Consider the following 12028-nt stretch of genomic DNA (forward strand, 5'->3'; position numbering starts at 1 on the left):
GAGACATGCCTGCTACAGTAGTCTTAAGCATCACTTACCCAGTATCTGTAGACTGCCTTAGATTTGCAAACTCACAGTTCCACATTTTCCACCTGTGACTGAAGAGCAAACCACCACAAGGAGAGTCCTACTTCTTACAAGAAAAAAACAGGAATAAAATTTCCTCTCTTTTGCAACAGTTTTTGCAATTTTTTCTTATAGTCAGGAGGCCGTGACAATTCAGGTCAGCAACAGAATTTGTGCAGCCCTGAAACATCTCTCTGCTACATGACTGGCCAGAAGAAGATAATTTAAACTTGCATTACTTCCAGTGGGTCAATTTGTATTGCAATTATTTTAACAAATTGTTTTCTTAGGTGATGAAGAGAATATGCAGCAGAGAAAGACAATATACACATTTCCAATATACACATATACACATTTCCAATAAAGAATTCTGACTTTTACAGAAAGCAAATTTGAAATTAAGAAAACATAGAAAACCATTACCTAATGAATAGAAAAGAAAAATATCTCTGAAACAATGTATTTCATGCTGTTTATTCACTAGATTAGCACATTGGCAAAGCCACAACAGGATGAGCTGTCAGAGTATAACGCTGGAAGCTGTAAAGTGAAGCAGATTGCTGTACATGGTTGCTGGTTCCTTTCAGATGTCAGTGCCACCACCTCTCAGGCTGGATATGCAGCACGCTCGACCACACCCTGATGTTAAAAGAATACGGTTAAAAAGTTGCATCAGCCCTTTATATAAAATTGTAATAGAATTTTGACTGAACTTTAGCTGAACTCCTGAAATTAAAACTTAATTGGGCTTTTTGCACCTGGATTAGATGTAGCAACAATTAACCAAAAATTAGATCGAAGAAATTGAATTATTGAAGGATTACCATATTGAGAGCTTACTCCCTCTACCTGCTAGAGCCGACGTCAAACGGCTGGGGAATAACACACACAGGTACACATACCACACACACCCCCCCCCCCCCCCCCCCTCCTCCTCCGTTGTTGGCGTTTGCCGCGCCCCCTCGGCCCTGCCTCGCTGTGCGGGAGGGGGAAGGGCGGGCGGCGGCGGGGAGCAGGTGAGGCGGGGGTGGTGGGCGGCGGGGCCCTGGGTGAAAAAGAGCGCGTCGCGGTGCTGCGGGGAGTGTCGTCGTCACCCCGTCCCCCGCCTCTCAGAACAGCCGTTAAGGGAGGGGGCGGGATGGCGGTAACTGCGTTCCTCAGCCCTCCTGTGACATGTCGCCTCAGGGACTGGAGCCCCTCCATGTCCCCGCGGCCCGCCCGGTGCGGTGCTTGGGGGGCAGCCGTCGGGGGGAAGGCCTGTGTCGTGCCACAGGCCCAGCGGAGGAGGGGATGACAGGGACGGCGGCCTTGTCTACCCTTTACCTTGTCCACCCCCTCTACCTGCTAGAGCCGACGTCAGACGGCTGGGAAATAATACACACAGGTATGCATAGTCCCCCCCACTGTCAGTCTTCGGTGCTTCGGGGTGAGTGCTGTACAAACAGCTTGGTAGCAGTTTATTTTAAGCACAAATGTATGACAATCAAGTCTACAGAACTATGAGAGAGCCAGCTTCCAATCAGTATGTTGAATTTCAAGAGTGTATTCGTTGGTCTTGGCATTTAAGTAGTAGTTACCTGGAGTTTTATGGCCATATGGAGCTAAATTAGTATTTTTGCCAACCATGTAAAAGGAAAGAAGTCAATACTCTATATCATAAACTAAAAAAAACCCAAACAAAACCAAAACCCAAAAATTGTGTGTCTTCCACCTGCTCGGCTCGCATCTGGGTCCTCCTTTCCAGGCTGAGGATGAGAACTGTTTCTTAGCTTAGGGTTTCTTTAGCTGAAGTTGCTATTTCCCAACAGCAAGCCGATGCCACATACAGAGACAGTAGGTCTGGGCTCACCAGGCATTCACTGGCCTGCAGCAATGCAGCAGAGGCTGGGAGCTCTGGGTCACAGCCTGTTTGGGTGAGCCCAACAAGTGCCAGCTTACCCTGCTGCTAGCACAGATGCCCTGAGGCACTCACAGAATTTGGACAACCCTGTCACCAGCAAGGCCAAGAATGCTGTGAGAGATCAAGTCTTCATCAGGGTAAGTACTGCAGGGGAAGGTGTGTCATGAGTCTGTGAAGAAGTAGAGGAACTTGTCCCCTAGTAGGGTGGAATGCGCTCAGGAGAATGAAGGCTAAAAAGCAGTTAGGTTTTACATGTGTTAAGTGTACATATGAAAAAAAGAACAGTCATAGAATGGTTAGGAGTTGGAAGGGACCTTAATGATCATCTAGCTCCAGTGCCCCTGCCATGGGCAGGGACACCTCCCACTAGAGCAGGCTGCTCAAAGCCCCATCCAGCCTGGCCTTGAACACCTGCAGGGATGGGGCATCCACAGCTTCTCTGAGCAACCTGCTCCAGTGTCTCACCACCCTCACACTAAAGAATTTCCTGCCGTTAGGAGACGTCCTTGAGGGAAGGGTAAAAGCAGTCGCCCTTCCTCTTCCTCCTCCTCCTCCGTTGTTGGCGTTTGCCGCGCCCCCTCGGCCCTGCCTCGCTGTGCGGGAGGGGGAAGGGCGGGCGGCGGCGGGGAGCAGGTGAGGCGGGGGTGGTGGGCGGCGGGGCCCTGGGTGAAAAAGAGCGCGTCGCGGTGCTGCGGGGAGTGTCGTCGTCACCCCGTCCCCCGCCTCTCAGAACAGCCGTTAAGGGAGGGGGCGGGATGGCGGTAACTGCGTTCCTCAGCCCTCCTGTGACATGTCGCCTCAGGGACTGGAGCCCCTCCATGTCCCCGCGGCCCGCCCGGTGCGGTGCTTGGGGGGCAGCCGTCGGGGGGAAGGCCTGTGTCGTGCCACAGGCCCAGCGGAGGAGGGGATGACAGGGACGGCGGCCTTGTCTACCCTTTACCTTGTCCACCCCCTCTACCTGCTAGAGCCGACGTCAGACGGCTGGGAAATAATACACACAGGTATGCATAGTCCCCCCCACTGTCAGTCTTCGGTGCTTCGGGGTGAGTGCTGTACAAACAGCTTGGTAGCAGTTTATTTTAAGCACAAATGTATGACAATCAAGTCTACAGAACTATGAGAGAGCCAGCTTCCAATCAGTATGTTGAATTTCAAGAGTGTATTCGTTGGTCTTGGCATTTAAGTAGTAGTTACCTGGAGTTTTATGGCCATATGGAGCTAAATTAGTATTTTTGCCAACCATGTAAAAGGAAAGAAGTCAATACTCTATATCATAAACTAAAAAAAACCCAAACAAAACCAAAACCCAAAAAAACCCACCTCAAAACCAAAAAGCCCTAAAAAAATATTAATAAGGTCCATTATAGCAACCACAGGCTGATGATTTAATACCTCACCTGGATCAAAATCAACTGAAAACATTCAGTATTGATCCAAATTTTCTTCCAGTCCCAAGCACATCTCCTTTTCTGTCTCTTTTCCGGTGGATTAGTGCAGAAGGGCAGTTTGGTATATGCAGACCGTATAAACACTAGTTAAACACAACCTTGATTTCACCTGTTTTTTTGTTTGGAAAGGAAGTCAGCAAAGGCTGTGTTGCAGTCACTGATGAATCTGCAAAAGGAGATTCTTGAGCACCACATATGTGGCATTTGTTGTAGGATTTTCATTAATAAAGAGGAATTAGCTGATGTGTAAATCGTGTATGCAGTTTGTATGATATTTTTCTACTGTAGATTTTACGGGAAGACTGACTTATGTTGTTTGCTGAAGGTGTTCCTTTTGCTGTTTCCCAAAATATTTCAGAAGCAGTGGTATTCCTGATAGAATGAGATACTGTCTGCTATTTGTCTATTCTGAGTTCCACATTTATAACCTTACCTGGCACAAACAAAGGATATTGGCTACTGGGATGTGAGAGTCCTGCTGGGATACAGGAGTTAATCTAAATGGATCTTTAATCTGAGTTATTGCTGAAGGGTACTGTAGTGAAATCAATCTATAATCTGAGTGCTGCTGCAGTTATTGCTGAAGGGTACTGTAGTGAAATCATTCAAGAATACACCAGGTAGTAGATCTTGAGGGGTTGATGTATGTGAATAGAAAATTCAGCTGATGCCTGAGTAGTGGTGTATGGAGGAAAAGGGAGAGATTTGCTTCGACAGAGTTACTGCTCAACATAAAGCATATTTATGTGCAGTTTACATTGCACTGAGTTTGCAGAAAGGCAATAACGCTTTGGCTGTTTGGGAATTCTGCAATGCAAAGCAAACCTATGGAGAAAACTATATTGTGATTTCATTTTCATTTACATGATAACACTACTGCTAAAATAGTAATTAATAAGAAATACAGAATTCAATATTAGTCTGTAAAAGAAAAGAACATTGTATTCTGTTCTGAAATTTTGTAGGGATTTCTTTAAATAATATAACAAGTTAAAGGTAAGACTTAAATCATGTAAGTTCTTTGGAAAAGCACATTTAACACAATTTTTATAAAAATATGTTTATAGGTCATTGTTTATAATGTAGCCGTTGTAAGTTCTTTCAAAAAGCACATTAACACAATTTTTATAAAAATGTGTTTATAGGTCATTGTTTATAATGTAGCCGCATCTGAAGAAATTTGAAGTGGCTTTGTGTCATGCTGACTAACAACATAGGGCATCATTTCATGGTACATCAAGCAATGATTCCAAGAAACCTGAAGCCGTTTCCCTACATTTGTGGCAGCAGAATGTTGTCAGGTTACAAACCAAAAAGGAACATCAAGGACTCTTACAAAATTCTTGAGCTTGAGGAAGGTTGTTCCCTTGATGATGTCAGAAACTCGTATCGAAGTCTTGCCAAAAAATACCATCCAGACAGCGGTTCTGCCACAGCTGATTCCGAAGCGTTTATGAAAGTAGAAGAAGCGTACAGAGTTGTGCTGAGTGATGTGGCGACCAAAAAGAAATCAAACGAGAGTAATGAAGAGGAGGAAGACCAGTTCAAGCCAAAAGCACCACAGCATCGACACTACTTGAGTTTTGAAGGTGTTGGTTTCGGGACACCAAGCCAAAGAGAGAAGCAATACATGCAGTTTCGAGTAGACCGTGCTACTGAACAAGTGTTGGAGTACCGGAAGCAGAGACTTGAAAGCCAGTATGCTGGGACCGACCTAATGAAAGCCAAAGATGTGAGGGAGAGCAAAAAGGTGAAAATAACGCAAGCAGTTGAGCGGTTAGTTGAGGACCTCATCCAGGAATCGATGGCGAAAGGAGACTTTGACAACCTCAGTGGCAAAGGAAAACCCTTGCAGAAATTTTCCGACTGTCCGCATATCGACCCTATGACTCACAACTTGAACAGGATTCTGATAGACAATGGGTACCAGCCAGAGTGGATCCTGTTGCAGAAAGAAATACGGGAAACTATTGAGCGGTTACGGAAGAACATAGTGGCTTCTAGAAGTCAGCTTGGAGGGCCAATGACTCCGTATAGGCAAAAGCAATGGAATCGTATTTGTGAGCAATTTATAGAAGATATCAGGAAATTAAACAAAAGAATAGACAACTTCAATTTAGTTGTTCCTATTATGAGCAGACAAATGGTGCACTTCAGTGCAGACAAAGAAATTGTTCGAGCACAAAAGACTTACGAAGCTTTGATGGAAAACAGAGAGGTTTCTAATTCAGACACAAAAGAAAAAGAAGAGGAAAATGTTAAAAGGTTTGGATGGAAGTCTTCTCTATTTAAGTGGTTAAACCTTACATTGAAATAAGATAACACTAATTCATCTGTCTTGTCAAGATTTTGAATGCACTTTATTAATGAAACTTGTAGCACTAGAGAAATTTCAGGTACACTGAAAATGTAAAATCCAGCAGTCCACTGTTACACCAGTTAAGGAATTGGGTTGTCTGATATGCATTTGCAAGTGCTTAATTGATTTATTTGTGAATGTTGTTAAGAAACAAATAAATTCAGTTATCCTCTTGCAGCTCATTTTACTTCTGCTTAAATCCCTTTACTTTAGCATAAAGTTTAATCACTTAGAGTCTGTTATCTCTTCCAAAGGTTAAACTGAGGCATAAGGAAAACATGTTAAGGACAAAGTGGAAGTAAAAGTCTTGCTGTGCCCTGTTAGTTCGACCTTTATCCTTCCTTATTTCAATGCTTACAGCTCATAAATTGTTGACAGGTTTCACGCATTTTTTTTAAACATACATTCATGTCTTCGAGGTTAAATTAAATGGGAATAAAGGGAGGTTTCTGGATTTCTGGACTGGAACTGTACATTCTGCAGGAGATCCATTTTTGGATCTGACTTTTAACACAGAAGTAAGTCTCAGAAAGCATGTGAGCAAATAAAGAAGACTGGCGAAAACTGTACCCTAGTCACAGGGCTTTTTGGAGGTGAGAGGAGAAGGGAATATTAATTTTCAAAAGTAATTGCACCATTTAAATATCTTGGAATATTGGCATCAAAGAACTTGTGAAATATTGCTGTATTATTATTAAAGTTTCTGGGCAATGGCTTGGAAAAATCTTCCTGATGCCAAAGATTTATTTATCTTCAGTAACCTCTCAGCTCCTTACACAATCTGATTTTCCTGGGGACACTTTGAAAAGTTGTCACTGGATATATTGGTTTCTGTGTGGACCCCCTTCCTCACTCAGATGCCCCTGTGACTCAGGCTGTTGCTGTCTCCGCTTGTGCGGGAGTTGTGCTGTGCCCTGCCAGTCTGGGAAGGTGTCCCACAGGCTCTGATACACCACGGAGGGTGGATTTCCACTCTCTGAGTTTCAGAAATGGAAGCCAGATGATGATGGCAACCACTGTCCTTTGGCAGATCCCCAAGCACCAGCAGAGGCTTGGGTTAATGTGTTTGCTTTTGGGGGTGGGTAGCACTGTATGTTCTCCTTTTGTTCTCTCTGCGCTTGATCATCTAGATGAGGTCTTAATATGCAGGCAGAACATTATTTATTTTTATTGGTAGAAGGGGTTAATTGAAGTATCATTTGTCAGATGGTATTATCTAGTAATATAATTGAATATAATTTATGTATTGGTAAACACTATAGGTCTTTCAAGCCTCTGTGATATGACAAATCAGTAATAGCGGCAAGTTGTTTGTCATGTAGAAAACGGGGCTAATCTCAGCTTCCTTTTTGTAGGAATGAAGATGGTAAAAATAAAAAAGAAAGGCATTATGTGCAGACTGATCTGTTGCCCCTAGCTCACGCCACTGGGATGCTTGTGCTGTGCTCTGAAAGTTGTTAGCTGAAAGGATGAGATCATGGCTATTAGTTTCTTTCTGCCAAGATTCACTTAGGAGGCAAGGGTATATCAGTGATGCGTGGATCAGTTGGGCCAGCCAGTAATTAATGTAATATTAGGTGGCTTCCCAAGTTTGCAAAGATGATAAGAGATAATGGGTGTCTTGCAGACGCAGAAGTTAAGTCCTGTATAGTGGTGAAGTGGGAACAAAATGTGCGTGTGGTCTTGATGTGCCATATAAGCAAGCCCAAATCTAAATGCTCGGGAAGAAAAATCGAGTTCCATCACAGTCCTCAGTTTCTGGGGGCTTGGTAAGAGCTCAAATTTCTGTCCTTTCCTTTGTGATAGGGGTATGATTCATTAAGATCACGGTGTTAGACCAGGCAGTACCAGAAGGCTTTGACCTCATAAACTCCTCACTCATTTTAGCAGCTGCGTTTATGAATGTCTGTTTATTTCAATAACTTATCAATGTGTTCTTGCTTTTAATGAAAGCTGTAAATTAAACAGTCCTTTGATACAGTACTCTTAAAAAGATCAGATTTTGATTCTCGTTATGATCTACAGGAATTGGATCTGAATTGCTGTTTAAACTAATTCAGTGATAGATTTAAGAAGAGCTAATTGCAAATTGAATACATTGCACAAGAGTAAATAGAAACCAGATTGCAATAAATCCAGCTTTGATGGAATCCACTTTGGCTCACAATGAAGATAAGTATCAGCAGTTTAAATATTGAAGTTGCTGTAATGGATGAGTCAGCATACTGAGTGATTTTTATGTTCCTTTTGAAACTCCTAGGTTTTAAATGGAGTAGACGTGACCTGACTCTCAGCACTTTAAATCAGCCTTACACTGTTGTAATGAAAAAATTGCCAGGCACAAAAATCCGCTTCTTCAACATTTAAGGCAATGGTGATGAAAAAAAGAATTTAAATTTTTATTTTCCCTAGGTGTGTGGAGGAGTATATTTTTGCCAAGCTGGTCTATTTTTTTGTTGCTCCGAGCCCACAAAACCTTAAGAGCAGTATTTTGTACTTTTAGAACAAGTAATACCAAGTACTGCATACAAATTAGAAAAACCCAGGAGAGAATGGCCTTCAGAAGTAATTTTTCTGTCTGACACTAGGCTGTTAATTTGAATTTGATACCTGTTACCTTATTGTTGACCTCAAAAGGATGAAGTCATTACTGATTCCGATACAAATACATGTTGCTTATTCCCAGAAGTCCCTACGCATTGGTCTAATTACCGTATGGCTTGTGGCTTGAAAGGCTTATCTGGATGACATCTTACTATGAAGACAAAATATTACTGGTGTTTATTATTAGGATATATTAATAGAGGTACCCATTTTTCTCAGAGTGAGGAATCTGTTTCTTGCCCAATAACCTGATGGTTCTTTCAAGCACTATTAGCAAGCTCTACAATTATACATGTTGGTGTTTTCCAGTAAAAGCAAAAGACACAGCTGTAGGCTCTAGAATCATAGAATCATGGAATGGTTTGGGTTGGAAGGGACCTTAAAGACCATCGAGTTCCAACCCCCCTGTCATGGGCAGGGACACCTCCCACTAGAGCAGGTTGCTCAAAGCCCCGTCCAGCCTGGCCTTGAACACTTCCAGGGATGGGGCATCCACAGCTTCTCTGGGCAACCTGCTCCAGTGCCTCACCACCCTCACACTAAAGAATGTTTTCCTGAGAACTAATCTAAATTTCCCCTCTTTGAGTTTGAACCCATTACCCCTCATCCTATCACTACATGCCTTTGTAAACAAAGTCCCTCTCCAGCTTTCTTGTAGGCCCCCTTCAGGTACTGGAAGGCTGCTATAAGGTCTCCCTGGAGCCTTCTCTTCTCCAGGCTGAACAACCCCAGCTCTCTCAGCCTGTCTTCATAGAGAGGTGCTCCAGCCCTCTGAGCATCTTCATGGCCTTCCTCTGGACTAACTCCAACAGGTCCATCTCCTTGTGCTGAGAGTTCCACAGCTGGACGCAGTACTCCAGGTGGGGTCTCACGAGAGCAGATTCTGAAATAATGTCTCAGTTTGTCCTATAAATTGAAGAATTTCTGCATACACTGTAAATGTTGAAGCTGCTAAATGTATTTCTGTTTCAGGGTAATAATGGCTCTCAGGATGCAAGTGGAGTTAAAGAGAAGCCTTGGAGAAGAAAGAGTAAAAGTCAGGAGACACAAGCACAGGACATGCTGTAAGGGACAAAGACAAGTGGTAAAACTTTATTCTTAGTAGGAGAAACTGCCACTGTGAGGGAGAAAGGGGGTGTGTGACATCTCCTTTGAAGTTGTTTCCCTACTAGTTGTGTTTTCCTGGATGTGGCAACCACAGCGTTTACCTTCCCACAGCTGAGATCAGCCAGTGAGCCAACAGAAGGGTGTGTGTGCAGGCGTGGGGCGTGGGAGGGCTGATAGGAAGGGCCTGGAAAGAAGAGAGGAGATTTGGGGGAAAGCAAAGAGCTTGTAATGCTACCAGGTGAGGGGGAGAAGATGGTAGCTCATGCATTAACAGGAATTAAAGTTGGCAAGTGGACACCTACTATCAAAAAAGGCTATGGTCCTTTTCAATGAGCAGCAAGGCAAGAGTTTTACCTCAGTATCTCTGAAATCTTGACATCCAATGTTTTGTAATTCTGTATTTTCTGAGAGGATGATGCTTTCTGGAGGTGCCTGCAGCTTTCTGGCAAGAAACAGGCCCGAAAGCCAGAAACTGGGAAGAGAGTCCCGTGCCTGAGAGGTGTGAGCAGAGCCCAGTGAGGGTCAGGGATTTGGGGTCGGTTGCTCTGGTTTGGGCAGGCTCAAAACCAGGTAGCAAGCCAACATCATAGAATCATAGAACCATAGGATCTACTAGGTTGGAAGAGACCCTTGGGATCGTTGAGTCCAACCATCTACCCTACTCTACAAAGTTCTCCCCTACACCATATCCCCGAACAATGCATCTAAACGACTCTTAAACACATCCAAGGATGGTGACTCAACCACCTCCCTGGACAGCTTCTTTCAATGCCCCTGACTACTCTTTCTGTGAAATACTCTTTCCTAATGTTCAGTTTAAACTTACCCCCTTGTAGCTTGAAGCCATTCCCTCTTGTTCTATCACTAATTACCTGGGAGAAGAGACCAGCACCAGTCTCTCTACAGTGTCCTTTCAAGTAGTTAGAGAGTGATGAGGTCACCCCTCAGTCTCCTCTTCCTCAAACTAAACAGTCCCATGTCCTTCAATCACTCTTTGTACGATTTGTTCTCCAGGTCCTTCACCAGCTTCGTTGCCCTCCTCTGCACTCACTCCAGCACCTCGAGATCTCTCTTGTGTTGAGGTGCCCAAAACTGGTCACAGTACTCCAGGTACGGCCTCACCAGTGCTGAGTACAGGGGGACAATCACCTCTCTAGTTCTGCTGGCCACACTATTTCTAATACAAGCCAGGATGCTGGTGGCTTTCTTGGCCACCTGGGCACACTGCCGGCTCATATTCAGCCGCTTCTCCATTAGAACCCCCAAGTCCTTCTCCAGCCACGCTTCCCCGAGCCTGTAGCGCTGCATGGGGTTGGTGTGGCCCAAGTGCAGGACCTGTCACTTGGCCTTGTTGAAGCTCATACCGTTAACGTTGGCCCATTGATCCAACCTAAGTCTCCGTAGAGCCTCGCTGTCCTCACGCAGACCGGCACTCCCGCTTACCTTGGTGTCATCTGCCAACCTGCTGATGATACACTCTGTGCCGTTATCAAGATCATCAGTGAAGATGTTAAACAGAAACGGTCCCGACACCGAGCCCTGGGGAACACCACGTCTTATTCACGGCCGTTGCGCAAACGAAACGTGCAGAAACACCCTTCTGCCGGGACAGGTCCCGGGACCAGCGGCGCTGGGCGGGGCGGAGCGGGGGCAACCTGGCCACGCCCCCGGCTGGCCCCGCCCGGCCCCGCCCGACAGCGGCCTCCTCACGCAGGAAGAAAGGGGGCGGGGCCTGCATCAGCCCCTCCTGCCGCTGGCTGGCTGGCGTGGGTGGCCTCCTCGGCCAATTGTGACGCTCCTTTCCTCACCCGGCCTCCGGTGACGCGAGCGTGCTCGCTTGCTATTGGCGGGCGGCCGCGTCGCTCGCGGGTCTCTGTCCCCACCCTCCTCCCCCCCTCACCCCCGCTCCCGGCAAGCGGAAGAGTCTCGCCCAGGACGGGGGGGGTACGTGTGACCGGCGCTGCTGGGGAGCGAGGGGCGGCGGGGTAGGGGGTGGCTCCGGCGGCGAGGCGGGACGGGACGGGAGACGGGAGGGTATCGCGGGACACCCGTGTCCGGCGGCAGCGCGCGCCCGCTTTGCCTCCAACGGCCCTCACGCGCCCGCCTGCCTCCAACGGCCCTCGCGCGCCCCGGTGGCCCAGAGCCGCCTGCCCTCGCCAGGCCGCGGGGTGCCCTCCGCTGCCCCCTCCGCCCCGGGGAGCGGCGGCTCTTCCCTCCGCCCACCCTCGGAGCCTGGGGCGGCTGCCTCGGTCCCGGCCCGGTGCCCCCCAGGCCACCCGTCGGTGCTGGCCGGGGGGAACGGCGGAGGGGGCTCAGCCCGGGCTCGGGGCGGTGGGGGTGATGTCCGGCCGCGCTTCCCTGCCCGCCGGCCGGAGCCGCGACCTTCTGCGGGAAGGGGCCCTACCCGCCCCTCTGCAGGGCCACGGCCGGGTCTTTGTCAGGTTGCCCTCATCCCCACCTGGGAACGGAGGCGGCGGGACGGAGCGGAAAGTTTGGGGTCTGTAGATGAAATTACAAAAAAAAAATTCCCCCTCCCCCCCCCCC

General features: G+C 46.8%; 2 protein-coding genes across 5 annotated transcripts in view; both read left to right on the forward strand.

Annotated features, from left to right (window-relative positions):
* Nucleotides 1–939: 939 nt before the first annotated feature.
* On the forward strand, nt 940–5955 carry DNAJC28 (DnaJ heat shock protein family (Hsp40) member C28). 4 transcript variants are annotated; one of them, XM_014938293.1, is made up of 2 exons: nt 940–958; nt 4560–5955. In XM_014938293.1, the coding sequence occupies exon 2, from the start codon at nt 4613–4615 to the stop codon at nt 5729–5731; it is 1119 nt and encodes a 372-aa protein (XP_014793779.1). In that variant the 5' UTR covers nt 940–958; nt 4560–4612; the 3' UTR covers nt 5732–5955. The 4 variants fall into 4 exon arrangements, with proteins under 4 accessions (XP_014793779.1, XP_014793777.1, XP_014793776.1 ...); XM_014938291.1 differs by lacking the exon at nt 940–958 and adding an exon at nt 994–1082; XM_014938290.1 differs by lacking the exon at nt 940–958 and adding an exon at nt 2458–2599.
* A 5374-nt stretch (nt 5956–11329) lies between these two features.
* TMEM50B (transmembrane protein 50B) overlaps nt 11330–12028 on the forward strand; it is a 15279-nt gene continuing 14580 nt past the window's right edge. The window contains exon 1 of the mRNA XM_014938153.1: nt 11330–11428. The gene's annotated coding sequence lies outside the window, so the exon portion shown is untranslated. The remainder of the gene's footprint in view (nt 11429–12028) is intronic.

The sequence above is a fragment of the Calidris pugnax genome, unplaced genomic scaffold (genome assembly GCF_001431845.1).
Source record: "Calidris pugnax isolate Ruff unplaced genomic scaffold, ASM143184v1 scaffold25, whole genome shotgun sequence".
Classification (NCBI taxonomy): Eukaryota; Metazoa; Chordata; class Aves; order Charadriiformes; family Scolopacidae; genus Calidris; species Calidris pugnax.

Coding starts and splice junctions, on each gene's coding strand:
- DNAJC28 (XM_014938293.1), top strand. CDS start 4,613: ATGCTGACTAACAACATAGGGCATCATTTCATGGTACATCAAGCAATG.